The 26,090-nt window shown below is 42.9% G+C and overlaps 1 protein-coding gene across 1 annotated transcript; it reads right to left on the bottom strand.

The window, feature by feature from the left end:
- Positions 1–12,130: 12,130 nt before the first annotated feature.
- Lrrc8b (leucine rich repeat containing 8 family, member B) lies at positions 12,131–25,387 on the bottom strand. The gene is made up of 3 exons (XM_013018191.1): positions 24,925–25,387; positions 20,031–22,197; positions 12,131–14,083 (listed from the first exon to the last, which is right to left on the bottom strand). The coding sequence occupies exons 2-3, from the start codon at positions 22,170–22,172 to the stop codon at positions 13,811–13,813; spliced, it is 2,415 nt and encodes an 804-aa protein (XP_012873645.1). The 5' UTR covers positions 22,173–22,197; positions 24,925–25,387; the 3' UTR covers positions 12,131–13,810.
- Between the last annotated feature and the right edge of the window lie 703 nt (positions 25,388–26,090).

The following is a 26,090-nucleotide window of genomic DNA, read 5'->3' as shown; positions in this document are numbered from 1 at the left end:
CAGGAGGAGGGGAGATACTGCCAGCTGTGCAACACATTGCTGCGCTTTGGGTGAGATCCAGATCTGCACAGTGGAAGGAGAGGGAGTGGGAACCGTGCTGTGACTTAAGTAGACTACTCCGAGGAACAGAAACTTTCAGTGGCTTCAGAGAAATTAGACACTGATGCCTGCTTATATTTTAAATACTGATTTGGGACGAACAAGCATACTTGTGTGTGTGTGTGTGTGTGTGTGTGTGTATGTGTGTGTGTGTGTGTGTGTCCTAGGGCTTGAACTCTGGGCCTAGGTGTTGTCCCTATTTTGCTCAAGGCTAGAACACTACCACCTGTGCCACAGCTCCACTTCCAGCTTTTCAATGGTTAATTGGAGATAAGAGTCTTAAGAGCTTTCCTTCCAGGCTGGCTTTGAACTGAAATCCCCAGATCTCAGCCTCCTAAGTAGCTAGGATTCCATGTGTGAGCCACTTATGCAGTTAATGATAGTGGTGATGATGATGATGATGATGATAATTTTAAAGGAATAGAATCATCTAGTTCCAGTTTGGGCAAATTAAAGTGGTCAGTGGTGTCGCAGATGAAGTAATGTCTCATCTTAGTTTTTTTGTCTTTGTTTTTTTTGGTCCTGAGGCTTGAACTCAGGGCTCGGGTGTTGCCTGAATATTTCTTCCTCAAGGCTAGCACTCTACGTGAGTTACAGCTCAGCTTCCAGCTTTTTGGGAGGAGATATGAGTTTCATGGACTTTCCTGACCAGGCTGCTTTTGAGCCACAATCCTCAGATCTCAACATCCTGAGTAGCTAGGATTACAGGGGCGAGTCACCAGTGCCTAGCTCATCTTAGTTTTGAAGAACAAATTAAGGTTTGGCAGATATTTATATAAGGAATGAAAGAAGGAGCTTCTGGTTGAGGGGACCTTCTGGACAAGTCATGAGGGTGGGGTAGTGTTGGCATAGACACTGCCCTGTAGCTCAGTGGTAGGCCTGCAGAAATGCACATGGGCAGGCAGTCCATTCCTGCCTACAGCATTTGGACTCTGGCTCAGTGAAAAGCACATTATGCTTTGTTATACCCCACAGGGCAGAAAGGACCAAGAGCATTCATGGTTCCCCTGAGAAACAGAATGGTTCTGTAGTGGCCAAGATCTCCTACTCAAAGTCCTAAGATGTGGGGCTTCTTTCATACCCCATGACAGGGTAAAGTGACAATATGATGATGTTTCTACCAGAGACATCCATCAGCGTTGTGGTCTCTGTTTCTTGTTTTTTTCTTCAGGCTTCTACAATCGAGAGTTACAAGAGATAAAACCTTGTTTGTAAGCTGGACACTGATGGCTCACACCTGTAATCCTAGCTACTCAAGAGGCTGAGGTCTGAGGATCATGGTACCAAGCCGGCCCAGCCAGGAAAGCCCATGAGACTTTTATCTGCAATTAACCACCAAAAAACCAGAAGTGGTGATATATCTCAAATTGGTAGAGTGCTAGCCTTGAGAGTAATAGCTCAGGGACAGCACCCAGCCCCAGAACCACCACCACCAACAACCACAACAAACCCTTGTTCATGGAATCACACTGCCTGCTTGCAGTGAGACCAGATAGGGAATGCCTGTACCGTAGCACAGGCACCCAGCTAGCACTCAAACTGCCCCTTTCTCAGCCAGCCTCCGGGTGGGTTCTGGGTGAGTCCTTGCTCATAACAGTGACCCCGACATGCTGTCCATCCTTTACACTCTATTTCCAGGGAGAGGTAGGGCTGCACCAGGCTGAGGCCTGTGTCTTTTTTTTCTTCTTTTAGATGTTTCTGTGCTACCCTTCCTTTCATTGTAAGAGAAAAGAGGAAGAGGAAAAGAGCAAGTTTACTCCCAATGGGTGATATTCTAAGTTAGAGGGCTGTTTATGGTGATCACAAAGCTGGGTGCTAAAACTTCAGATGATAGGTTACTGTCTGTACTTGGTTTACAGCCTAGTCAGAAAAACAGACATTAGATGATAAGTAGTCAGCATGAGGCATACCTGGAAGTATTGTGCCTGTTGTAATGGAGACCTAACAAAATCTGGACCTGATTAGGGAGGTATTGCAACAGAGGCCCAGGACACATATCCTGAGAACTAGATGACTAAGATTAGCCATGCATGGAGGAAAAGGCATTTGAGCTAAAATGCAATGAGCACCCACCAGAGTTAGTGATAGTGATAGACATTGTATACATACATTGTTTTTTTTAAAAAAAGGTCAGTTGTGGGGCTTGAACTCAGGACCTGGGCACTGTCCCTGAGCTCTTGTGCTCAAGGCTAGTGCTCTACCACTTGAGCCACAGCTCAACTTCTGGTTTTCTGGTGGTTAATTGGAGATAAGAGTGTATGGACTTTCCTGGGTGGGCTGGCTTTGAACCATGATCCTCAGAGCTCAGCTTCCTGAATAGCTGGAGCACTTCTAAGAGCTGGTGAGGTTTGTTTCCATGAAGGTAAAGTCCTGTGTGTCCCCACAGTTCCCCACCTTATCTCAGTAGCGAAGGCAGCATTTGGGTAGCAGCTAGCATTCTATACTAGTGGAAGAAACCAGTTGCTCTTGCTCAGACCTCTAATCCTAGCTACACAGTAGGAGAAGATCATGAGGATCATGATTTGAGGTCAGCTCAGGCAGAAAGTTTGCAAGACCCCCCACTCAAACTCACAAAAGCTAGGCACGGTGCTGTGTACCCAGCATTCTACTAGCAGGAAGCACAAAGAGGGGGAGCATGGTCCAAGCTAGCCAGAACAAAAAAGGCAAGATCATTCAGAAAATAAGTCATTCAAAACGGACTAGAAAGATGTGGGCCAAGCAGAAAAGCAGCTGCCTAGTAAGCAAAAGGCTCTGAGTTCAAACCCAACCACTATCCCCTGCCACTACCCAAGTATTTGTAGAATAGAGCTTATCCCTGCTGAAGAGAAAACTGAGGCTCAGAGATCAAAGGTAACACTAGTGGTTAAAAATAAGAGCTCAACCCCACGTGGAGACAAACGCAATCCCACAGAAGACTACAGTTTTTCCTTCTCCACTTCGAGGTATAGCAGAATCTAGGCCTAGGCCTCAAGCAGTCTGGAGCTGGGCACAAATGCTCCAGAGCATGGAGGTAATGTGCAGCTCGCAGATCTGGGACAGCTGCTGTGGAGCAGACCAGCCTAACAGTGCAGGGCCTGCCCCTGGGGTTGGACCCAGGTGGAGCCACACCGGAAGTCCCCGCAGGTGATGGCACTTCTCAGTGTGCTAAGCCCACAGGTGCATCTATCTAAGGAGAAGCCTGTCTGCTGACCTGATACTCAGGCCCAGGGCCCCAGAGAACAGACACCTGAGACACTGCAGGCATCTGGGCAAGATGCCAGCCAATGAGGATCAGCTTCAGCCGCTTTGTTTTTGTGCTCAAGCCCCAGAGGACAGAACACCTTCCCCATCACCTGGGTACTTGTGCAACTCAGGACTTCTCTTCGCTGCAAAATGTAACCTGAGCATCTCGCAGGCTCTGCTGGGAGTATTTCTATTGCATCTGCTCTACTAAGTAGCTTCTCTTCAGCATGTCTGGCTGTCCTCACAGGGAAGGCCCTGTAGAGCAAATTTTGAAGACAATCCCATCTTCCTTCATGTGCATCTATGATCTAAGTTCTTCAGTGAGAAGTTTTGTTCATGTGTCATAAAAGTGAGCCATTTTTAAAGCTGGGGGAGAGGAAGAATTGTGTGACTTGCTCAGTTTTTTTGTTTTGTTTGTTGTTTTTTAAAGAAAAGTACTCATGGGGCTGGGAAGATAGCTCAGTGGTAGAGTGCTTACCTAGCATGCATGAAACCCTGGGTTCAATTCCTCAGCACCACATACACAGAAAAAGCTGAAAGTGGCACTGTGACTCACTCATGTGATTCCGTTTGGCTGGGACCCTAGGCTAATGAATGACAGGCCAGGTCACATTGTTGGTGGCAGGACGATGAGGACTGGTCACAAGGGCCTGTTACTGGCAGGCCCTGCTAGCCATCGGCTTGGCTGAGGCCTTCAGTGATGACCTCACACAACACCCAAGACATTCCACTCACTTCTGAGGCAAAACAAGTCTTGGATATTCTCTGCACAATGGGAGAATTAGGATTTGCATTCTCTGCCAGAAAAGAAAAAAAAAGTGAGAAGAGACAGCTTCTTTCTTTTATTTTTTTGTCAGTCATGGGGCTTGAACTCTGGGCCTGAGCGCTGTCTCTCAGCTCTTCAGCTCAAGGTGAGCGCTCTACCACTTGGGCCACTGAGCCACTTCTGGTTTTCTGGTGGTTTATTGGAGATAAAGAGTCTCATGGATTTTCCTGCCCTGGCTGGCTTAGAACTGCGACCCTCAGATCTCGGCCTCCTGAGCAGCTAGGATTACAGGCATGAGCCACCAGTGCCCAGCGAGCCAGTTTCTTTTTCTTTTCTAGAAGAAAATTAAAACAAAAAGCCAGTGCCCAGTGGTCTGTAATCCTCCTAAGTACTCAGGAGGCTGAGATCTCAGGATCATGGCTTTCTGGGCCAGAAAGTCTTTAAGACTCTATCTCCAATTAGCCATTTTAAAAACAAAACAACAACACAAAAAACAGAAGTAGAACTGTGGGTCAAATGGCAGAATGCTAGCCTTAAGCAGAAAAGCTCAAGGACAGGGCAAGGCCCTGAGTTCAAGCCCTAGGACTGGCACACACACAAAAAAACCTATGTGATTGTACAAAGTTCCAGCAAAGTCTGTTGGTCTTGCTTTCCTTTCCGAGGCAGAGCTCAGTGGAGGAGACGGGGCTGGCAGGTGACCCATGCAGGCCGGTGCACCCCACACCAGCGAGGAACCCCGGGCCAAGGCCAGGAGCCAGTACTGCAAGTCTGTGAGTGTGAGAACTGGGGCGGAGGCTTTCTCCCCGCTGAGCAATGCCAAAGGCAATGTGGAGGTCACAGCCTGATCTCACCAGAAACACAGCCTCTTATCTGGACCGCAGCATGAGTTCAGCAAGGACCGCATAATTCCTCCTCCAGTGCTTCATCATCTAAACCACCACCACCACCACCTCCACCACCTCCACCACCAGCAGCAGCAGCAGCAGCAGCAACATGAATTTAGTTAAACTGTGATAGTAATTCAGTTTGTAAGTCTGAAATGTCTGCCAGCATTTTCCAATAATAAATCAGGACTCAGAGGGAGTGAACTCGTAACTTCCATTCTGTAATAAAACCCAAACTGTGTGATCAGTAACCCAAAACAAAACAACACCCTGCCATCCAAGTAGTAACTCTTGAATAGGTTGGGGTCTTTATCAAGTGAAGCCACCAATGCCCCTCATCGCCTCAGTCCCTCCTACAGTGAGGATGCCCAGGTTGGAGAAGGATGGACTCCATGTGGACTTTCCTTTCTATCTGAAGCCATGCTCAGAGGTCCCCGGGGCTGGGGGGGGGGGGGGGGTAAGGGGTGGGGACCTGGCACACACCCAGCAACTTTTCCTCAGGCCTTTTGTGTGGACTAAATCAGTTCTTCACTTGGCTGCTTGTTAGGCTCTCTCTCCCCCACAGCAACTGACTGAGCAAGGACCATCTACTAGGAGGAAGGGGGGCCTGGCTATCTTGAAAAAGTGATGGGTTCCCCCCCCCCCTCCTGCCCTCTCCCACATCAAAGGACCTTCAAGCCTTTTGGCAGCAATTACCAGATCATTTACGAAAGGACACGCCCCATTTCACACAGGTGGCACTTGGTGCCCCCTAGTGGTGCTTTTCTGAAATTCCAGGAAGGAACTTCTTTTCTTAATACCTGTAAGCATTTCAAATGAGATACTGTGTGTGTGAATAGTATGTATATAAATAGTATATGTGCATATATATGTAGTTGTATAAAATGGTCTCAATCTCTGAAGTCACCTTGATCAATGTCACCTCTGGAGAAAGAGCGTTTTCTTTAGTCACTGGATAATTCCTGTTAAGAAAGTAGTCATTGCTAGGAAAAACGACTATATGCACATGCTAGGTAGACTGGTGACTGGGAGTACAAATGAACAAGGTATGCCAAATGTCCTTAGCGTAATGAGAACTATGGGGCTTGTGAACTCAGGCTTCTGCATGCAATTCTTTAGGTTACCGGCCTAAAAGAAATAGAAATTAGCCTTGCTCTCACTGAATGAATGTCTTACTGTGAATTTGAAACTATGGCAAGAACTAGAAAGGAGGGCTAACTAAAGGAATGAGTGGGTGTGATAGGTAAGGATATGTAAACTTGGGGCATGTGACTAGGGGGAGGTGAACAGAGCAGGCTGGGGGAGGCAGGGAGAAAGAGGACAGGAGGATGGAGGCCAGGAAAGAGAAAGACTGATGATCTGCTTAAGAGGTCAAGAAGAAGGGATGTTTAGCTGGGCACCTATGACAGGCGTGGCTGAGATGTAGAGAAGCCTTTCTTCTTTTATTTCCAATCCCTATACTCCTTTTCTTAAAAATCATGTTTAAACTTTATTTTGTTAGAATTTTGAGAATGCAGGAAAAAAACAGTTGAAGGTGGGTGATATGGCTCACACCTGTAATCCTAGCTACTCAGGAGGCTGAGAGCTGAGTACTGCAGTTCAAAAACAGAAAGCAAGGCTGTGGCTCAAGTGTCAGAGTACCATCCTTGAGTGAAAAAGCCAAGGCCCTGAGTTCATACCCCAATACTGGCAAAAAAATAAAAATAAAAGGCATTTGACATAAAAGTTCATAGTATTGCTCCATATTTACTAAAAACAAACATTGAATATATAAAGGCATGTTCTTAATAAAAGGTGCCAAATTCTTAACAAGCCAGTTGATGTGAAGATTCATCCTTGGTCTGGTCCTGGTCCAGCATTGCACAGGGTTTCCGAGATGCTCGCCTGGCTGCTGCATTTGACAAAAAAAGGCAAGGGGAAATCAAATATAAAGAGCTCTAAGAGCAGAAATTAGGGAGGTTGTGGTGTGGGGGCCATGCCAGGAAAGAGGATAGACTCCAAAACAAGTGCTCTTGTATCAGGGCTGCTTTGTAACCTTGTGAATTTCACAGGAGGTTGAGGCCATCACTCCATGGACTGAAAGGTTAATCAAGATATCATACAGGTTGATGAGCCCCAGAAAGCATTTCCCCATTCCCAGACCATAGATCTGGGATGTCTGGATGCCTTGTGCTTGGAAGGAGGGGAAGAATGTGGGACATGCAGAGAGCCAGAAAAAAAAAAAGTGTGTGTGTGTGTTGGGGGGATTTGAACAGTTAGAAAATATGGCCAGCCAGGAGGTTTGAGGTTAACAGAAAAAAAAAATCAGTTGGCTCTCTAAGGTAAGGTAAGCATGAATGTTATTTTTCCGAAAGAAATAATGGTGCAGCTGGGCGTGTGTCGATTTATTTTCCTCTCAACAGCAGAGGGAGGTAGAGAGTAAAAAATGGTGTGTGCTGAGCCCGCAAGAACAATAGGCTCGTGCACAGGGGCCGCGATCCGCAATCTCAGTAGCAGACAGTTCACATAAGTAGGAGGCAGAAAGACAAACCTCGGATCTAGAGGGAGATGAGATGCGTGAGTGAAGAAATTGTATTATTAAAACCTATCCATATTCAAAGTAGCTTCTTGTTGGGTGCCCATGGCTCACACCTGTCATTCTAGCTACTCAGGAGGCTGAGATGTGGGGAGCAGGGTTGGAAGCCAGCCAGGACAGGAAAGTCCATGAGACTGATAAGAGTCTCTCATTGGAGATAAGTCCAATGAACTACCCAAACCAGCCAGAGGTGGCGCTGTGGCTCAAGTGGTAGAGCTCTAGCCATGAGCAAAAATAAAAAAGCTCAAGGACAGCACCTAGGTCCTGAGTTGCATGAGACCAAGCCCCTGGAGTGGCTGTTTCTGACCCATTTTGGCATATGTTTACTGTAAATATGGGGCCAGGCCTGAGATCTGACTTGGAGCCTTCGAGATCAATCAGTGTTCTCTAGACCTCAGGGTTGAGGGGGACAGAGGAAATCAGGTGGGAACAGTGTCCAGAGAGAGAGGCAAAAGCAGAACAAAAGTGATGGCTCCAGAGTGCGCATGCCCCTGGGGTGCTGACACAGCCTGCCTTCCAGTCATGTCAGTCCTGAGGAGCCACGCTGAAATATGGAGGTAACATGCTGCCACGAGAAGTCAAGATGACCGCTGGGCTTGTGGAATGACTGCATGACCCAGGCTCTGAAAGCACTGAGCCCTCACCTGAGGCAGCCATAGCTGCATTTCCTCTAAGTGATTCAGATGTGGAAGAACACCGGGGCCAACGGCTGCAGGCTGTATTTCCAGAGATCTGTGGGCCAGGGAACAGTTAAAGCTACTTCTCTTTGCGTTATAGTTCTGTGTGTGTGTGTGTGTGTGTGTGTGTGTGTGTGTGTGTGTGGGTACACATATCTATACTATATAGTATTATATATAGTATGCATAGCTACACACACTAAATATGCATATATATATATATATATATATCCTGTTGAAGTGTGTGTGTGTGTGTGTGTGTGTGTGTGTTAGTAAAGTCTGGTTATTAGCTTTCTACTGTGTTCATCTCTCTCATGTATGAGCTCACTTAAGAGAAATAAAGGAACGTTTAAGCCAAAACTATAAAAACTCTCATGGGCCTAATAATTCAGATTTCTTGCCCTGGGCTAAACCTTTCAGAATTGCCTGTCTTGCAGTTACTTAGTTTTTTATCTGGCCCACTAGTCACAATGAAGGCTAACCTAACACCAGATGAAGAAACAGGTGTTTCTGAGCAGCTGTACTTGGAAAAAATCCCAAAGAGAAACAGGAATGCTGTTGGAAAGGTAAGAGCAATGTGAGTGCGGCAGGCCCCCATGCATTCGGGGATGACTCCGCCTCTTTTCCCATGCTTGCTATTGAGGCATGCTAATATCTTAGCAGATCCTGCAAATTCACAGGAGTTTTAAACTTGAAAGGGAATCACTTTGGACCTTGTGCACTGTTAAGTGAACACAGGTAAAAATATGTGCAGTCAACTTCTTGCACAATTCCATCCATTTTTATTTACCAGCTATTATAACAACTAAATCTATACTTTACACAAAAAGTACTTTAAAAACAGTAAAGATGCCGGGCGCTGGTGGCTCACGCCTGTAATCCTAGCTACTCAGGAGGCTGAGGTCTGAGGATCGCGGTTAAAAGCCAGCCCGGGCAGGAGAGACTGTGAGACTCCTATCTCCAATAAAAAACCCACCAGAAAACCGGAAGTGGCGCTGTAGCTCAAGTGGTAGAGCGCTCGCCTTGAGCTGAAGAGCTGAGGGACACCGCTCAGGCCCAGAGTTCAAGCCCCACGACCGACAAAAGAAAAAAACAGTAAAGATTACCCAAATCTACTGAATCTGGGGAAACACAGAGAGACTTAAACCTAACCACCTAAAACATCAAAGAGAATCGTACATTATTCATTACCTAAAGCAAAACCCAATTATATACACTTGTAAGTATCCGACAACATAAATAACAAACACCATCCCTGTATTGTGGGCAAAAGAAAATGTCTCAAGATAGGCTGATTATTTCACTAACAGCCAAACATTAGAAGAATTTAAAACATCCATTGTTTTTAAAATTACACCATCTGTTAGAGAATGTACAACATGCATTCATAATTATTTTTCTCACCCATAGTATATCTTTTAAATGCAATATTTAGGAAGTTTTAGGTTCATTTAGAAGCCCCCAGAACTCAATACTCTGGCACATATATTCTAGGTTACTGCTGTTGTGTTGATGACATTGGTCATATGAAAAATAATTGAAGTAATGTGGTTCATTAAGTAGAAAGGTCCCACTGGATACAGAAGCAAAGACAAGAAACAGGAAGAGACCAATTAGAGCTCTTGAGAAATACCTACAGCACTTGTTGGTTAAATTGGAGATAAAAGTCGCACAGACTTTTCTGTCTGGGCTGGCTAGGTTTGAACCTCAATCCTCATGTCTCAGCCTCTTAAATAGCAAGGATTATAGGTATGAGCTACTGGCACCCAGCCTGAAACAATCATTACTTTATACTTTATATATACTGTGCTCCAAATGCAAACCAGGATTCAAAATAATGCCTCTCCTCTTCCACTCATCTTTTGTTTCCAGAAATAACAAATACAGATTCCAATGCATTGGACCTGTAGCTGCATTGCTACAGTAAAGATGCCGGGCGCTGGTGGCTCACACCTGTAATCCTAGCTTATGCTCAAAATAGCACAGGATGAAGAAGGCAGAACAACTTAGCCATCACTATAGGCACTGCCCTCCCTCCCTCCCTCCCCAAATAAACACACACGCCACGATCACTGCACAACTTTTTGCACAAATGTATTGTTATGGGCTCAGTGCTGACCGGATTCAATGGGGTAGGTACGTGGAGAGGGAAGGCCCAATCCCTTACATGCATACAACAGTGCTAAGAGATGATAAAGCTAGAACGACAACTGTACTGAAAACATAAGGAAAGAATGTCAAGTTCACAGAATACCAGTTTGATTATTTTAATGAACCCGTCAACATTCCACAATGTCTTAATTACACATAGGAAACTGGAATTATGAAACATCAGTAGAAACATACATTTCACTACTCAACGACGAGATGCATGAAAGTCACCGCGAATCATCTACCGCAGTCCCACAGCACAGAGATCCCGCGGACCTCACTGACCCTGTTTTAAAATGACATGTGCTAAGTGACAATGAAATATGGTAACACACAGGGGTGAAGATGAAGACTGAAAAAAAAAGGCGGGGGGAGAAAATACAATACCCATGTGCAGTACAGATACACCCTGATACAGGCTAAGAAAGACTGATATACCTTTAAAAAAATGTACAAAAACATTCATGTTCTTAAACTCACATGGAAACATTTGGTTTTCTTTTAAACATCAAAACTAAGGAAACAGAGTATTTTATGATTACAAGCCATGGATTACCAACACTGCTATTTCTATATTAACTTACAACTTCTCACAATTTGGGGGGGGGGGAAATACTACACAGAACAAAAACAAACATGCCACAATTTGTACATGTGTCTCCATGTGTGTCAATGTGTCTGGGTGTGCATGCAAGTACAATGAACCCATGCCATTGTGAGCATAGGCCCCAAATTTGGTTTGTCGGAAAATCTATTCTTGAAAATCAACTGCCAACTCAAGTCCCATAATTACAACTTAGCAAACTTCATTCACAGCGCAGTAAGATGGTATAAACGCTACATTTTCATATGTCAAGCAGTAGTGTCATTCATCCATTCATTGCATTAGTACTAGATTGTTTCATAAGCTATCTAAATACTGGTGTGTAAGATTTAATACAAAAACATTTAAAAACGGTAGTATCAAGAGCAACATAATTTGCACCAGTAACAACACTCTAGTGTTTGGAAAGCAACATACACACTCATTATTGATCCTGCCAGCAAACTGCACCTGGAAATTAATGTTGGTGAGCAGGAAGATAGCGTTAATGACATTTGCACTTAAACAGAACCCATGACTAGCCAGAGAGGAGTTCCGTTCTAGTTTGTCAGGTAAATGGGAGCAAATATGAACTTTTGTTTTAGAAATTCTTCCTATAGAAGTATTTGGGCAAAAAGAAACATTAAAATGTCTCTATCACATTCAAGTCCACAATTATCAGTATGCAACAATTCTACTGTGAAACACTAAAATAAACAACTCACATTAAAAAAAAAAGAAAAACAACTGGATAGTCAGATCTGTTTTGTGAAGTCCTAGAAGAAAATTTTGGCAGTCATGCCTGGTTCCCTGAGAGCTTCAATGCTCTGATTAAAGGCAAGTTTTGGTAAGAAGTTTGTTTGTCTTCCTTCCCACTCAAATCCCATTTGATGTCAACAGTTCTTTCATCTGAACATGGAATGTATTTTCACCTGAAAATGCATGGCAGGTAAGAGAAACTACATTTTATTATACTTTAATTTTATTTAATTTTTTTTGTGCTGGTCACTGGGGCTTGAACTTAGGGCCTGGGCTATGTCCTTAGCTTTTATCCCTCATGGTTGATACTCTAACACTTGTGCCACACTTTCACTTCTGCTTTTTTGCTGGTTAACTGGAGATAAGAATTTCACTGACATGCCTGCCTTCAAACTGCCTTCAAACAGGCTGGCTTCAAACTGTAATCCTCAAGTCTCAACCTTCTGAGTATCTAGGATTGTAGGTGTGAGCCACCAATGCCCAACTTATTATACTTTGTAACAATTTACTTTCAACTTTCTGGAATAAAGCAAGAGAAAATATACCACACACAATAAGTCCATGTTTATCGTTTTCTAAATGCAGTGAGCCAATGATTTCCTATTTACCTCCAAAATGACCTGACACCTCCAAAATGCCTAGACCCATTAGAGAAAAACACAGCAGATCTGCACATTTCCCCACTGAGAGCCAGTCAATTTTATTCATTTAAAGTTTGCATGACAATTTAGGCCCAGGCACAAAGCTCTTTATAAAAGAAATAAAACGTATTCCAGAAGAGCTCATGAATTTTAAGAGATAAATTTCAGGCAAATGGATCCATTTCTTTGTGGACTTAGAAACTGACTAGATACTAAGTGTGTATCATAATGTCTGGAGAAATGCAGATGAAGGGGGAAAAGCATTTTGTTTTAATGCTTCACTGAACTTCTACAAAATACTTTCAAATAAGTTTGAACGTCGAAATCTCCATCTCTTTCCCCTCCATCACAGTTTTGTTCTTTGCAAGTAATTAAGAATTGTACCTGTACCACTGCACAGAGAGTAGGGAAGAGAAGAGGTGGAGATTATGGCCATCCTCTTACAAGGAAATCCTCAAATATTTTTGAGCACAAAAGCCTTTTTGTAATTCAACATAATTAGATGCACAGTAGAGAACCAACCATTTTGGAGTAGAAAGTACACAACTTGAGAATTATAAACAACCCAAATCAAATACCCTTAAGTTCTTAAACAAATGCATTATGCTCCTGGTATCTTACAAAAATCATTCCCATAGATGTGGAATCCAAGATCATACAATAGAAAATATGTGTTTTATAGTTCATATAAAAATTTTTAAATAAAAAAGGCTTTGATGATAGACAAGTAGGAATTTCTAGAATAAATTAATTTTTTAGGATGTAGAAATTTCTAGAATATATTACTTCTTTTTTTTTTTAGGCTGCCTGGCAGACAACATATCAAAGTACCCTGGTTCCTGCCCTAGGCAAAGGCTAAAATTTTGCAGGCATTCTCTCTCCCATCATGGTTCAGAGACAACCAGATTAAGAAAAAACATAAGCTGGGAAAGGAGGTAAAAATTAAGCCCCAAAAGAAATTCTGCCAAGTACAATATATCCTGCTTTAAAAAAAAAATGTTGAGAACGTAAGTCAAAGACAGTGGTAGGTACACATTGAGGAAATTGATGGGCTTGGTGATGAATAGCTTTTTAAATTAAATCAGTTCAAGCAATTGTGCAAATTAAAAATGGGGAAAGGAAGAAGAAAGAAACCTTAATAACCCTACAGATAAAAACTGCAAGATTCAGTCGTTTCATGCCCCTCAATCTACCCTCCATGGGTATAGTTCTTCCAACCCCTGAATACGTTAAATATCAATTACTCACAGAATTCCAGTTCTGTGTGGACACTTTTTACCTGTTTGACTTAGATCTGAACACTGAGTTGCTTCAGGAAGATAATTGGAATGGTGCCTTATAACCAGCACTTAGCTTTCACCTATATAACTTAGGACGTTTTGCTCTCCTTCAAAACCCTGGAGGGGGTGTACTTCAAAAAAAAATGCTTTTGTGACATAGGTCTCTTGTTCGGTCAACATTTGTCTAAGCAGGTCTGCAAACGCTCTGTCACCGGGAGAGGCAGTGTGTTGAGCAAACTGTCCTCCACTATCAGGCAGCTTCGCTTCAGAGACTGACAGCCTTCCAGCTCTGCAGGCAGCGTCTCCAGGTAATTACCAATGAGCTCCAGGTGGGTGAGGCTGGACAGCTCACCCACGCGAGGGGACAAATCCGTAAGGCTATTTCTCCCCAAAAGTAGACTCTGCAGCTTCTTGCACTGAAACAGACCATCTGGTAGCAATTCAATCTGAAAGGAAAAGAAGATGCTTGTGAAACCGGGGTGTTTTTGGGTTTTTTTTTGGTGTCAGTCCTAGGGCTTGAACTCAGGGCCTGGACACTGTCTCTCAGCTTTTTTGCTCAAGGCTAAAGCACTACCACTTAAGCTACAATTCTACTTCTGGCTTTTTGGTGGTTAATTGGAGATAAGACTATTACAGACTGTCCGGCCTAAGCTGGCTTTGAACTGTGATCCTCAGTTCTCAGCCTCCTGAGTGGATAGGATTACAGGTGTGAGCCACCATGTCCGGCCGGAAACTGGTTTTCATGGTCTATGATAGTTTAAATGCATTCATTTGTTTGTTTTTTGGGGGTCTAGTCATGGGGGCCTGAACTCTGGGCCTAGGCGCTGTCCCTCAGCCCTTTAGCTCAAGGCTAGCGCTCTACCACTTGAGCCACAGTGCCACTTCTGGCTTTTTTCTTTTTGCTTATGTGGTGCTGAGGAATCAAACCCAGGGCCTCAGGCATGCAAGGCAAGCGCTCTACCACTGAGCCACCTTCCCAGCCCCCATTCATATGTTTAAACTATCTTTTCCTCAAAAGCTTAGCTGCAAGTTTACAGGAACACCCAGAACAATGGTGATGCATTTGAAGTTGACAGAAAAGAAGAAAAGTTAGAGGACGATTATCCTAGACAGTCAGGGTAGGCCAGCAATTTGGCTCTGCACTGACAAGCATTCCCTAAGGAAAATATACTTCCATACTTACTGTCCCTACAGTAAATAAACAAATGTGGAACTCAGGAGAATCATAATTATGCTTGAGTCCTAGAGCAGAAATAAATTACTCCCAAGAGCCCTCATGGAATGTTTACTGTAATGAGTAATGAGCAACTCTCCTCACAAACAGCTCACAACAGGCACGGGTTACTTCCTGCACAGGGTTTCTCAGGACCCACTGAACTGTGATTCTAGTTCTGGGTGTTTATTTTTTTAATTTATTGTGCTGGTCCTGGGACTTTTTGAACTCAGGCCCTGAGTGCTCTCCCTGAGCTGTTATGCTCAAGACTGGCACTCTATCACTTGAGCCACAGCTCCACTTCCAGCTTTTTAGTGGTATATTGGAGGTAGGAGTCTCACATACTTTCCTGCCCGGGCTGGCTTCGAACTATGACCCTCAGATCTTGGCCTCCTGAGTAGCTAGGATTACAGGCGTGAGCCAGTTATCATCCAGCTGGTGTTCTGTTTTGTTTTGCTTTTTAAAAGAAGTCTGCAGAAGCAGAAACAGAAGTTACAATAATACATACTTGCACATTTTATTCCTTGCTCCATACACATGCCTGTTGAGCATTTACAATTCTTCCTGTATCTGCATAGCTTCAGCTCATTCATAGAATTCAGAGAGGTAATTTTAAATATGATAAGCAGCCTGCAAATTAGGTCAACCTCTAAGGCTGCTCCATTCGACTGTTCTCCTACATAGTGGCTGACTGTCGGGTTTCTATGGGGCCACAGTACACAGGTGAAACAGGAGTTAAGAGAAGACCGCAGACAAGGAAGAAAGCATGAACAATGGCCACCTTGTTCCTATGCTGACTGTACCCGCATCGGTGTGGAGTGAGGTGGTGTGTACTCCTCGGCTCAGGAAGTGGCTCTACTGGAAACAAGGTGGAAGTGCACTCCCGTCAGTGTTCAGGCTAACTAGCCCTGTCAAGTTCAAGGGTCAACCTCGCATGTCTCCCTCCAATGACTCAAACATGAACCTGATGGAAACACTTCCTGGTCCTCTCCATGCTGACCCCACCCTGCTACAGGATTTCTTCTCTTGTTACACCCAGGCACCCGACTGCCAAATCCGCATGACCTCGGCCTTTTTTTCTATTTCCCTAAGACATGGTTCTCAGGGTGTATGGGTCACAGAACATCCCTCCCACAGGTTTTTATGAAAAAGGTGCCTTACTCAAACATATTTATTTAACAAATGTTCTCCCTTTTGGAGAAGCACACTGCACATTAAAGACTCTGAGAAGGCCTGCAGGAAAAATATGACTAAGGGGGGAAAAAAAGAGCCCACACATGTATTTAATGTGTGTGGGATTTTTCTTTTGTTTTGCTTTGCTTTGTTTATGTTTTATTCTTTTTTTGTGCCAACCCTATTCCATTTTGTGGAGGAAACTGTCCTGTGAGAAAACACCTGTCACCTGGGGACAGCCCAGCCCTGGCCTGTCTAGAGGACTTAACCTTGAACTTGGTAGAAAAGAGAGCTCACTTCCCACACACTAGACAAAGACCACCACCAATCCTTATGTCCTCAGCTCCCTTCCCTTAGGAAATGGGCCAAACAGATGCTGAGACTTGAACTTGGACATTGAGGCTATCACAAAGAAATGGAGACTATGAGGAGCCGCTTTTTACGTGGGCAAAAACTGCAATCATTTCCCAAGGCAGAACTGGTGCCATGCCAGGTACTGGCAATGGTCAGTGCCATTGTTAGGCTAAATGACCCTCACCATCAGCTTTTGTACTTGATCTTGGCTATGGTCCTTCCTGCTGTTTGGCTGACTTGGTGCTTGACTGTTTTCCAAATTTCATTTTCTAGCATTCTCCACTCACTTCCTCAGCGATAATACAAGATGTTCACCACCCTTGCAATCAATGTCACATCCAACTACTCAGCAAATACAATGTCCTATTTGCTAATTTTCACAAATATCTTAGTGTCTCTTACAGAAGCAGGAGAATCTCCAAAGTTAGATGATGGCTTGGAAGTATTTAAATCCTCCCATGAAACACAAGTCCTTAACTTCCTTTAACAATATTCCTATTGACAACCTATGTGTGGACAAGTTTCAGGAACAAGATAGTCCCTTCCGACCTTCCAATGTCCATTCACTCAGCAACTACACAGACAAGATGAGAAATGAGGATCGTGCCCCTGCTTGTGGCAGCTCTACAATGCTTATGACTGCGCCCCTCCCCCAAAGCCTTGCTCTCCATGGAAATCGATCAGATGTTGAAACACCAATATTGAAGACCACCACTTCCCATTCCTAGTCTAATCTGTTCACTTCCCTGGGGGCTGTCTTCTAAGTTCCAGCTCCTTCACAGCCTTGTAACCCAAGTCTCTTCACACTGCTGCTTTAAGTTCTGAGCAGAGTGGCCCTCACCCACTCACAGGTCGTACTCATCACTTGCATCCTGAGGTTTCTTCACAAAGATACCATGATGCTTCAGCTCTAAAGTACCTATCACCTAAGTTTTCACAAGCTGCAAAATATCCTCCTTTACTCCTGCAGGGATGCACTCAACAAAGGATGTAGCTGATATTCTAACCCAATTAATGTCTCGTGTGTGTGTGTGTGTGTGTGTGTGTGTGTGTGTGTGTACTTGTCCTGGGGCTTGAACTCGGTGCTGTGTGTGTGTGTGTGTGTGTGTGTGTGTGTACTTGTCCTGGGGCTTGAACTCGGTGCTGTCCCTTAGCTTCTTTGCTCAAGGCCAACACACTACCACTTAAGCCACACCTCCACTTCTGGCTTTTTTTGGGGGGGAGGTTCAGAAAGATAAAGGCTCTTCTGCCTGGACTGTCTTCAAACAACAATCCTCAGGGCTCAGCCTCCTAAGGAGCTAGGATTACAGGTATAAGCCACCAACACTCAACTTATTGTCTTTAGACATGGTCCAGAAGTAAAAAACCTGGGTATCAAAAGACAAATGATCTTAAGATTATCCTTAAATTAACCAACCTGGCTAAAACATGTTTAATCCTATACATTTAGATAATATCTGCTGAGCTAACAATTTAATGAGCTATAACTTCAAAATAAAATTCAGTGAGTTAGGCACTGGTGGGTCACACCTGTAATCCTAGCTACTCAGAAGGCTGAAATCTGAGGATCGTGGTTCAAAGCCAGCCCTGGCAGAAAACTTCATGAAACTCTTGTCTCTAATTAATCACAGAAAAGGCCTGAAATGGAGCTTTGGCTCAAGTAGTAGAGTGATAACCTTGAGCACAAAAGCTCAGAGACAGTGCTCAGGCCTGGAGTTTAAGCCCTAGGACTAGAAAATAAATAAAAAATAAAAAAAATTCATCCACTGACTTAACTGTAACACAGCTTAGTGGAACGTATGCTTTTCAGCATAATTATTTGTACCACTAAGTAACTACAACTACATACTCTAGATTTGTGGTTTTCAAAGTCTAATCACCAGGCTATCAGCTATTATCAACTTCAATTTCACTTGAGGACTTTTCAGAATTGAAAATTCTTACATCCTTCCTATATTAGAGCCCTGCTCAATCGTAATGGTCCAGCAAGCTGTGTTTTAACAAGCTCTTACAATAATTTAATGTGTACTGCTAGTATACATTGATCCCAAAGTAGTTCTTAAAACAGGCAGTCTAGCTAGGCACTAGTGGCTCATTCCTGTAATTCTAGCTACTTGGGAGGCTGAGATCTGAGGATGGCAGCTCAAAGCCAGCCTGGGCAGCAAAAGTAGAAACTCTTAACTTCAATTGACCACCAAAGCCAGATGGAGAGATGTAGCTTAAGTGGTAGAGCAAAAGAAAAAAAAAAAAAGTATCCAGGCCCAGGACTGGCACTCCGCCATTTGATATATATACACATATATGTGTGTGTGTATATATAGTATAGGTATAGTATATATGTATATGTATAGTATAGCATATATTTATATATTTGATATATATTTAGTATAGTATACATATTATATATTATATATAATGAAACTTATTATGTGTACATTATGAGCTAATATAAGGAAAAATGAGTATTATATTCAGTAGACAACATCACATTCATGAATTAGAGAAAGTCTAGAAGAGAATGCAGATTCAGTCAGGGCAGAAGAAAATAGCAGTGTCCCCATTTCCAGGAGCAGTAGTAGGTCAGTCTCATCTCCCGGCAGACCTGACATCTGTCCCGGGCCTTCCATATGGATGTGGCCCTCATTCTGTTGCCCTTCAGACTAGCAAGAAGGTTTTTCTTTTTTTCATTTTTCCTTATCCTTCACATTTTAGCCTAGCCACTCATTTTGTTTTTTCCTGCTTCAGTGAAGTTGCATTTTCCTTAACTTGGCGTTACTGTTGCAAATTATGGTTCAGTTTTAAGCACAGGATGCTGGAAAAAGCTTCTAAAAAGCCCTGGCATTGCATTATAGAGCCAGGCCTTTCATTTTGAAGCCTCTTTCCAGATATTCATGTAGATTTCAAGTCTTTGGGTTGTCTTAGTGTTTCACAAAAAGGATTTATAAATAATTCATAATCTCAGCATGTTGAAACAAAACTTATTTTTATATGGCAGATTTAGAAGGCTGAAAAGTTTTACCAAACTTCCTAACTACTCAAGTCTTTCCAAAACAAAAATGGAAGGTCTACCACAACTAATTTATTCGTTTAAAATACTTTAACTGTGATGTTTATGTAGAAAACAGGGCAAGAGAATAAAAGAACATTTGTTAAGCAATTATGATTTGCCAGGAACTATACCAACAATTTTTTTCATATCATCTTTGTGACAATTTGTAAGTTAGATTTTAAAAAGCTAGATTACCAACTGATGGCCAGGGCTAGGTGCCTTGTTGGCTCACACCTGTAATCGTAGTTACTCAAGAGGCTGAGATCTAAGAACTATGCCAGCCCAGGCATAAAAAAGTCCACAAGACTCTTCAATTATTACCCTAAAAAGCCAGACGTAGGGCTGTGGTTCAAGTGGTAGAGTACTAACTTTAAGCAAAAAAGTTTAGGTATAGTACTCAGGCCCTGAGTTCAAGCCCAAAGAATGGCACACAAAAACCTGATGGCCAGGGTTTTGGTCATTTTTTCAAGGTCACTGTGGATAAAATGACCACTCAGCCAAGAGAACGCTTATAGCGCCTAAAGTCCTGTTCTCTTTCCCTATGTCACACACAACAGAGCCTCAGGGGGACAGACTGAACAGAAGGAAGAGGGGATTCACTTACATTGTTGTTTGTTATGGCAAAGTACTGCAAATTGCTCAGATACTGGATTTCTTCTGGAATGAAGGTCAAGTGATTATAGCTTAGATCCAAATAATGCAGTTTGGTGCATAGAAAAAGCTGCAAGGGCAGGTTCTCGATATTATTATGATCCAAAGAGAGCTGCTCCAGATTAGATAACGCCCCAATCTGGGCAGGAATATAAGCAATGTTGTTGTGCCACAACTTTAAGCAGGCAAGATTCTGAAGATGCTGAAAGCTAATGATCTCTTCCACCGTCTTCAGGTTATTTTCCTTTAGGTCTAACTCATGCAAGTTGTTCAGGCTGAAAATGGAGTGTGGGATACGTTCCAGGTCACAGCTGATGAGTTCGAGACTTTTCAGATTGACCATCTTTTTCAAGTTGTTCAACACCACCAGTTTGCTTCCCTCATTGTCGAGGGACAGTTTCTGCAGGGACGGCAGGAGGTCTGTCACCACCTGGGGGATGCGTGACAGGCTGCTCTTCAAGTAAAGGGTCCTCAGGTTTTTTAAGTCTTGGAAGCCCTCCAGTTGCATGGTACTCAACTGCTCAGGGAGAACACAGCCTGACAGATAAAGTTCCTTGAGATTCTTCAGGTGAAATACCCAACGTGGGATCTTCCCCATTTCTGTAAATTTCAGGCGGAGGATTTTTAAATTCTCCTCCAGAAAGGCCAGGGCCGGGTGGTCCACCACCAGAGATGAATGGTACACGTGGAGTTCCTTGAGGTTGACGAGCTGGGAGACGGCGGAGGGCAGCTTGACCTCAGGGATGAGCTCCAGGCTGAGCACTTCCATTTCCGTTAACTCGAAGACGTTGTCTGGAAGACCATGGAGCATAAAGAGATGCAGCTCAATCTTATCCTGGGCATTTTTCACAAGCTTGCTTTTCAGTTTCTCAACTGTCCATTCATTGTTGAGGTTGATCTGTTTGAGTTTGTTCTCGCTCACCTCCGACAAGAAGATGGAGAAGCGCTTGGAATAAAGAGGGTCATACTGATCGGCCAGGTGAAGGATGAAGGCAAAGTCATTCTTGACATCCGGGATATCACTGTAGTTGCTCTTTTCTCTTAGGGCCTCAAAGGAATATTGCTTCAAAGAACTCCTGAGCATCCACCACAAGCTATAGGACGAGGTGAGACCATAAAGTATGACCAAAATGACATAAAAGGAAGCCAAGACCTTAAATATTTCTGCCAAGGAGTACACACACTGGTAGCGCTTGTATCCCGTAAAAGCCTGCACATCGATTGAGCAGTCAATTTCCAGAGTGATGTAGGTTAAAAAGTATGGGACGTAAGTTATAATCAGGAGAAACAAAATGACTTTGACTATAATCTGCTTCAGATACACCCGGTAGATGATGTCCTTCTGTTCCACATGCATACGGAATCTCTTCACTTTTTCAAAGATGGCTTTGGCCTGTTCGCCCTCCTTCTTGTCCAGGACGCTGGAAGTTGGGCTTTCTATAGAGCTGGCCGTCTCCAGGCCTGGCTGCGGGTAGGGCAAGGACTGCTTGCTGCAGTCAATGTCCGCAGAACACCCTGAGGTGGAAAGCATGGTTTTGGACTTGGAGGGCTTCAGGGGCCTCACTGACTGTTCAGCCACGGTTTCAGACAGGGCGCGGGTGGTCCACGGAGAATCGAAGCACTTGTGAAGGATGGCCACGAAATGCTCCAATCGGGAACTAGTACTGGGGTAGTGAAGCCAAAAGTTGCTGCAGGCTGCGAAGATAAGAGTGTGCAAGAGCACCAGGTAGGGGAAAAACTTGGCAAACCAATGGAGCTGTCTCTCATAGCACACAGCATCGATGTAAGAGTACTGCTGTCGGTGGAGGTCATTCTGGATTCGGAGGGGGAGAGGAAGGGGCACCCCGGAATTAGAGGAAGTATTCACGCTGGCTTTCAGGATGTCCCAAGGCACGGCACAGTGATTGTCGAATTCCACTTTGCATGGAAGACAGCACAGAACTCTGCTCTGTGTGAGCTGGAGTGCTCCAGCCAGCACGGCCACCAGCAGCATGATGAGAGTGATGTAATACCAGAAGACATCCCACCACGGCTTTAGGATGTGGTAAGACGACTGGGCATCCGCCAGACATTTCAACTCTGTGAGTGTGATCATGACTTTCTCTTGTGCGAATACCCAACTAGATGAGGGAAAGAAAGCAAACAACATACTCAAACATGCATTTACTCTAATGCCTGAACACAAATGAGCTCTCCAGGTAGGATTTTAACTCAGGGGTCACACCAAGAGGCAGGATCAAGGGTCATATGTCTTTCAGTTTCATTTGAACCACAGGACACTGTGAACATAAAATAAAAATCCCTCCAGTGGGTGACCATTTGGTGAGAAATCCATACAGGATTTGAAGGCAATTAACTTAGTTACTTCCTAGATATCAACTCCAAGCTGGGTTACCAAAAAGCCAATAGTCATGTTGTCTTCAAATGACATTGGAAAAATTCAGTCTTGTAGTCTAATTTCTTGTTTGTTTTTTAATTGCTTTTTTTTCTTTGTCTTTTCTTTTTTGGTACTAGGGATCCAACCCAGAATGTTGTACTTTCTATGCAAGTGCTCTGCCACTGAGCTATATCCCAGCCCTGTGCTATTTCTAACAGTCAATATTTCCCATCTTCTAAAAGTTCTGAATAAGCCTCCATTCTCATTCCACCCATGTCTGGAGCAGCAATCTACAACCTAAGCATTGTTTCGTAACTCAGGAAACCTCTCTTGAGTGCTGATTTACAGAAGAATCCCATAGGCTTAGAAGAATCCATCCTTTCCCAAATTACTGCTTATATGCATTATCCCCTTCCCATGTCCAGCTCCCACTTTATAATTCAACCAATGTGTATTTAAAGCCTAGTAGTTTAAAGTTTGGAAATAACAGTAATGGCTCCAAAAGAAATAAGGAAAAACTGTGTCAGAATATTCCCTAAGTACCCTGGTGGTTAATACTGTTGTGGCATTGTGTTAAAGGGATAAAAGCTTAAAGGAGTACTGCTATTGTTTCCTTTTCTTCAAAGAAAGAAAGAAAGAAAAAACACAGGATTGATTTTGTTTGTTTTCACTTTAGAAAATATTCCAGCAATCCTCTTGAGAATGTCTGTGTTGTCTTACTTATAGCAGCTACTTTAAAAAAAATCCTAATTAGTAAAATCCAGACCACCAAGAGAGTAAGATAAAAGGAAATATTTGAAGCTTATAAAGTTTCTGATAAGCAAAAGAAGGACAAGGAATCATGAGAGCCTATTACACTTTGCTGGAAAGGCAGCTCTAACATAATCTTTGCCCCAGGGTGCCTCTTGGGCCTTCTTGAGTCTTTCCTAGACCTCAGTTTCTCTCTACGTACCCTATCCCTGATAGCAACCCCAGGGAAGATATTTTGTTCCAGTAAGTCCTCCTCCAAGAGATGGCTATTCCTCCCTGAGGTACAGAAGCTCATTGCAGTAGCTGCTATCTGTTAATAAGGCATCTTCTTTTGTGCTAGTGATCCTCAACATACTTCTGACCATTTGGCCATCTATCTATCTTTATCTTCTCCTAGTTGTGGAATCCATGATTCTTGAGTATAAATCTTGGCCTGGAACACTACTTTCTGTCTGTATCCTCTCTGGGTATCGTGTCATACACGGGATTCCCTCTAGGACCTGTGACATGATTACAGAACTCCAAAGGGCTCCCTCCTCCAACTCAGTGGGTCTGACTCTCAATTCCTCCCGTTCTGCCTCGCCCCCATGGCGGTTAACCATAATTGTGTGTCAAGGCAGGACCAAAACCAAAAAACAAGAGGATTACATGAGATAAACAAACAATTCTGGACTGAAGATTCCAAAATACCATAAACGTAATGGGAAGAAGGAGACAATTTGGGTGGGAGAGCAGAAAACACTGCTAGATGAAGGAACATGCAGAAACATCAATGGATTTTTGATTGATGCATATGCATACTTACAGCTAACATATGATAGCTATTAGACTAAAACATTTATAACCTCTAGTCACATTAATAGATGAACCTAGGTAAAGGGGAGATGGTTCCATGTGTCCCTGATGAATCTACTGGTCAGTTCCAAGTTAAAAATGAAATGGCTACAGGTGCTGGCAGCTCACATTTGTACTAGCTACTAAGGAGGCTGAGATCATGATTCAAAGCCAGCCTGGACAGGAAAGTCATGAGATGCTTATCTCTAATTGAACACCAAAAAGCCAGAAGTGTCTCAAGTGGTAGAGGCCTTGAGCAAAAAAAAAAAAAAGCTTAGGGATAGTGCCCAGACCCTAGGACTGGCATAAATAAATAAATAAGAAAACTATCAGGAGCTGCCTGCCAAAACCATCCCTACAGATGCTCACAGGAAATTGAGGACACACACCTGAAACAAAAAATGACTAGGAGAACCTGAGAATGTATCTCTCTGTCCAACTACTTAATAGATGAAAGAATGTGTAAACTTGGATTTTTGAGGTACAATTTTAGGTGGGCAGAAGATTTAGGAAGTCCTATTTTGATTCAGTTTGTTGGTGCAATATCACAGAATAGCCTATTCTTTCAAACAGTTCAGTTCCCTGTCCCTAGCTAGGTCTTGATGAAAACAATGACAACATCCAAGGTATTGTAAGGGAAGTGATTAAAAAATGATTAGGAGAGTAAAGTGGGTAATCTACAAGGGCTTTATCAGCTCTGACATCAGATTTTCCTCATCTTCTAGGGTCCTGAGTGCTGAATTAATTTAAGAAATGCAACTGAATCCTGGCCGAATAAAAACAAGTTCAAACTGATAAAAGTACATGCCAGAGAATGAAGATTTATTCAACAAAGACTATCAGCCAATACTGAACAGAATAATGTACTTTAAACATTTATACTTACTATTATGGAAAGGAAATGAAGCAAATCAATCAGCTAGACTTCAATCAGGAGGTCTACACCTTTTGAAGTTTCTTAGACACACCATTTCTGAGTTTGTCTTCATTCTATGAGAAAGCATAAATATCATGAAAGATATTCAACATAGTTCTAATGGCTTCAGAGACACTTCAACAGGAGACAAGCTGTGCAGACAGACTTTACAGGAATACTTTAATCAAGGGGACACACAGTGACAAATGTATGGAAAAGATATCCATCAGCTCATACTCACTCCCTGAACTTCCTTTCAATTACAGAGACATCTATACAGAAATTTACATGAAATATATTTTAAGATCTTTTCGTGCGCAGCTTAGGAATGTGGCTGAAATTCCTTGAAATTATGTTATTAAATACAGCAAGACTTGGCTGGGTTTTCTAACTTTAGTTTAATAAAAGCCATTCTCTGGGGGACTCCAATCATCTGTGGTAGTGAAACTATGTATATATTGATATGGTTGAATTGTAAGAAAAATTTTAAATACTAAAATACTTTTTAACTCAGTGTGTAAAAATAATATTTTTAGTTAGCACATGGAACCTAAGGGGAGGGGAGTCGCTAGGGAGGGTTTTTGTGTGTCCCGGAGATACAGAGAAAAAAAATTATTAAGTACTTAAATAAGAATATTGGCCTCAAATTGTTTCTAGCTCATTTTTTTAATAATAATCTTCTGGCCTTGTCATTTCAAATAGCAAAAATGTGCTCATGTCTGAAATTTACTTTGGGATTAATGAAGTCATAGGCAAACCTTGCTTTCTGATTCATCTCTGTACTTGGTTTTGTAGTTGTTTTTCAGGTTAGAAAGCAGTGTTACAATGTGAACTAATTCATAAGATGGCAGTAACATTATAAGACAGATGGCAGTAACATTATAAGACATTGTAAACATACGATATGACTGCATTTCTATGTAGCAAGCAGCATAAAGACATCTGCAGGCTGAGGTACAGCTCAGTGCTTGTTTAGCATGCACAACGTACTGAGTTCAATCCTTAGCATGAGGAAAATAAGACATCTGATGTGTGAAACATTTACACAGCCTTCCATAGTTTTGCATCTATAATGTGCCAGAAAAGAATTTACTGCATAATCCAGAATGCTAATTAGCCATCGTTGATAGTTCTTA

Source organism: Dipodomys ordii, unplaced genomic scaffold (genome assembly GCF_000151885.1).
Source record: "Dipodomys ordii isolate 6190 unplaced genomic scaffold, Dord_2.0 Scaffold39, whole genome shotgun sequence".
Taxonomy (NCBI): Eukaryota; Metazoa; Chordata; class Mammalia; order Rodentia; family Heteromyidae; genus Dipodomys; species Dipodomys ordii.
The sequence above is the reverse complement of the archived record's forward strand: the minus strand, read 5'-3'. Positions and strand labels throughout refer to the sequence as shown.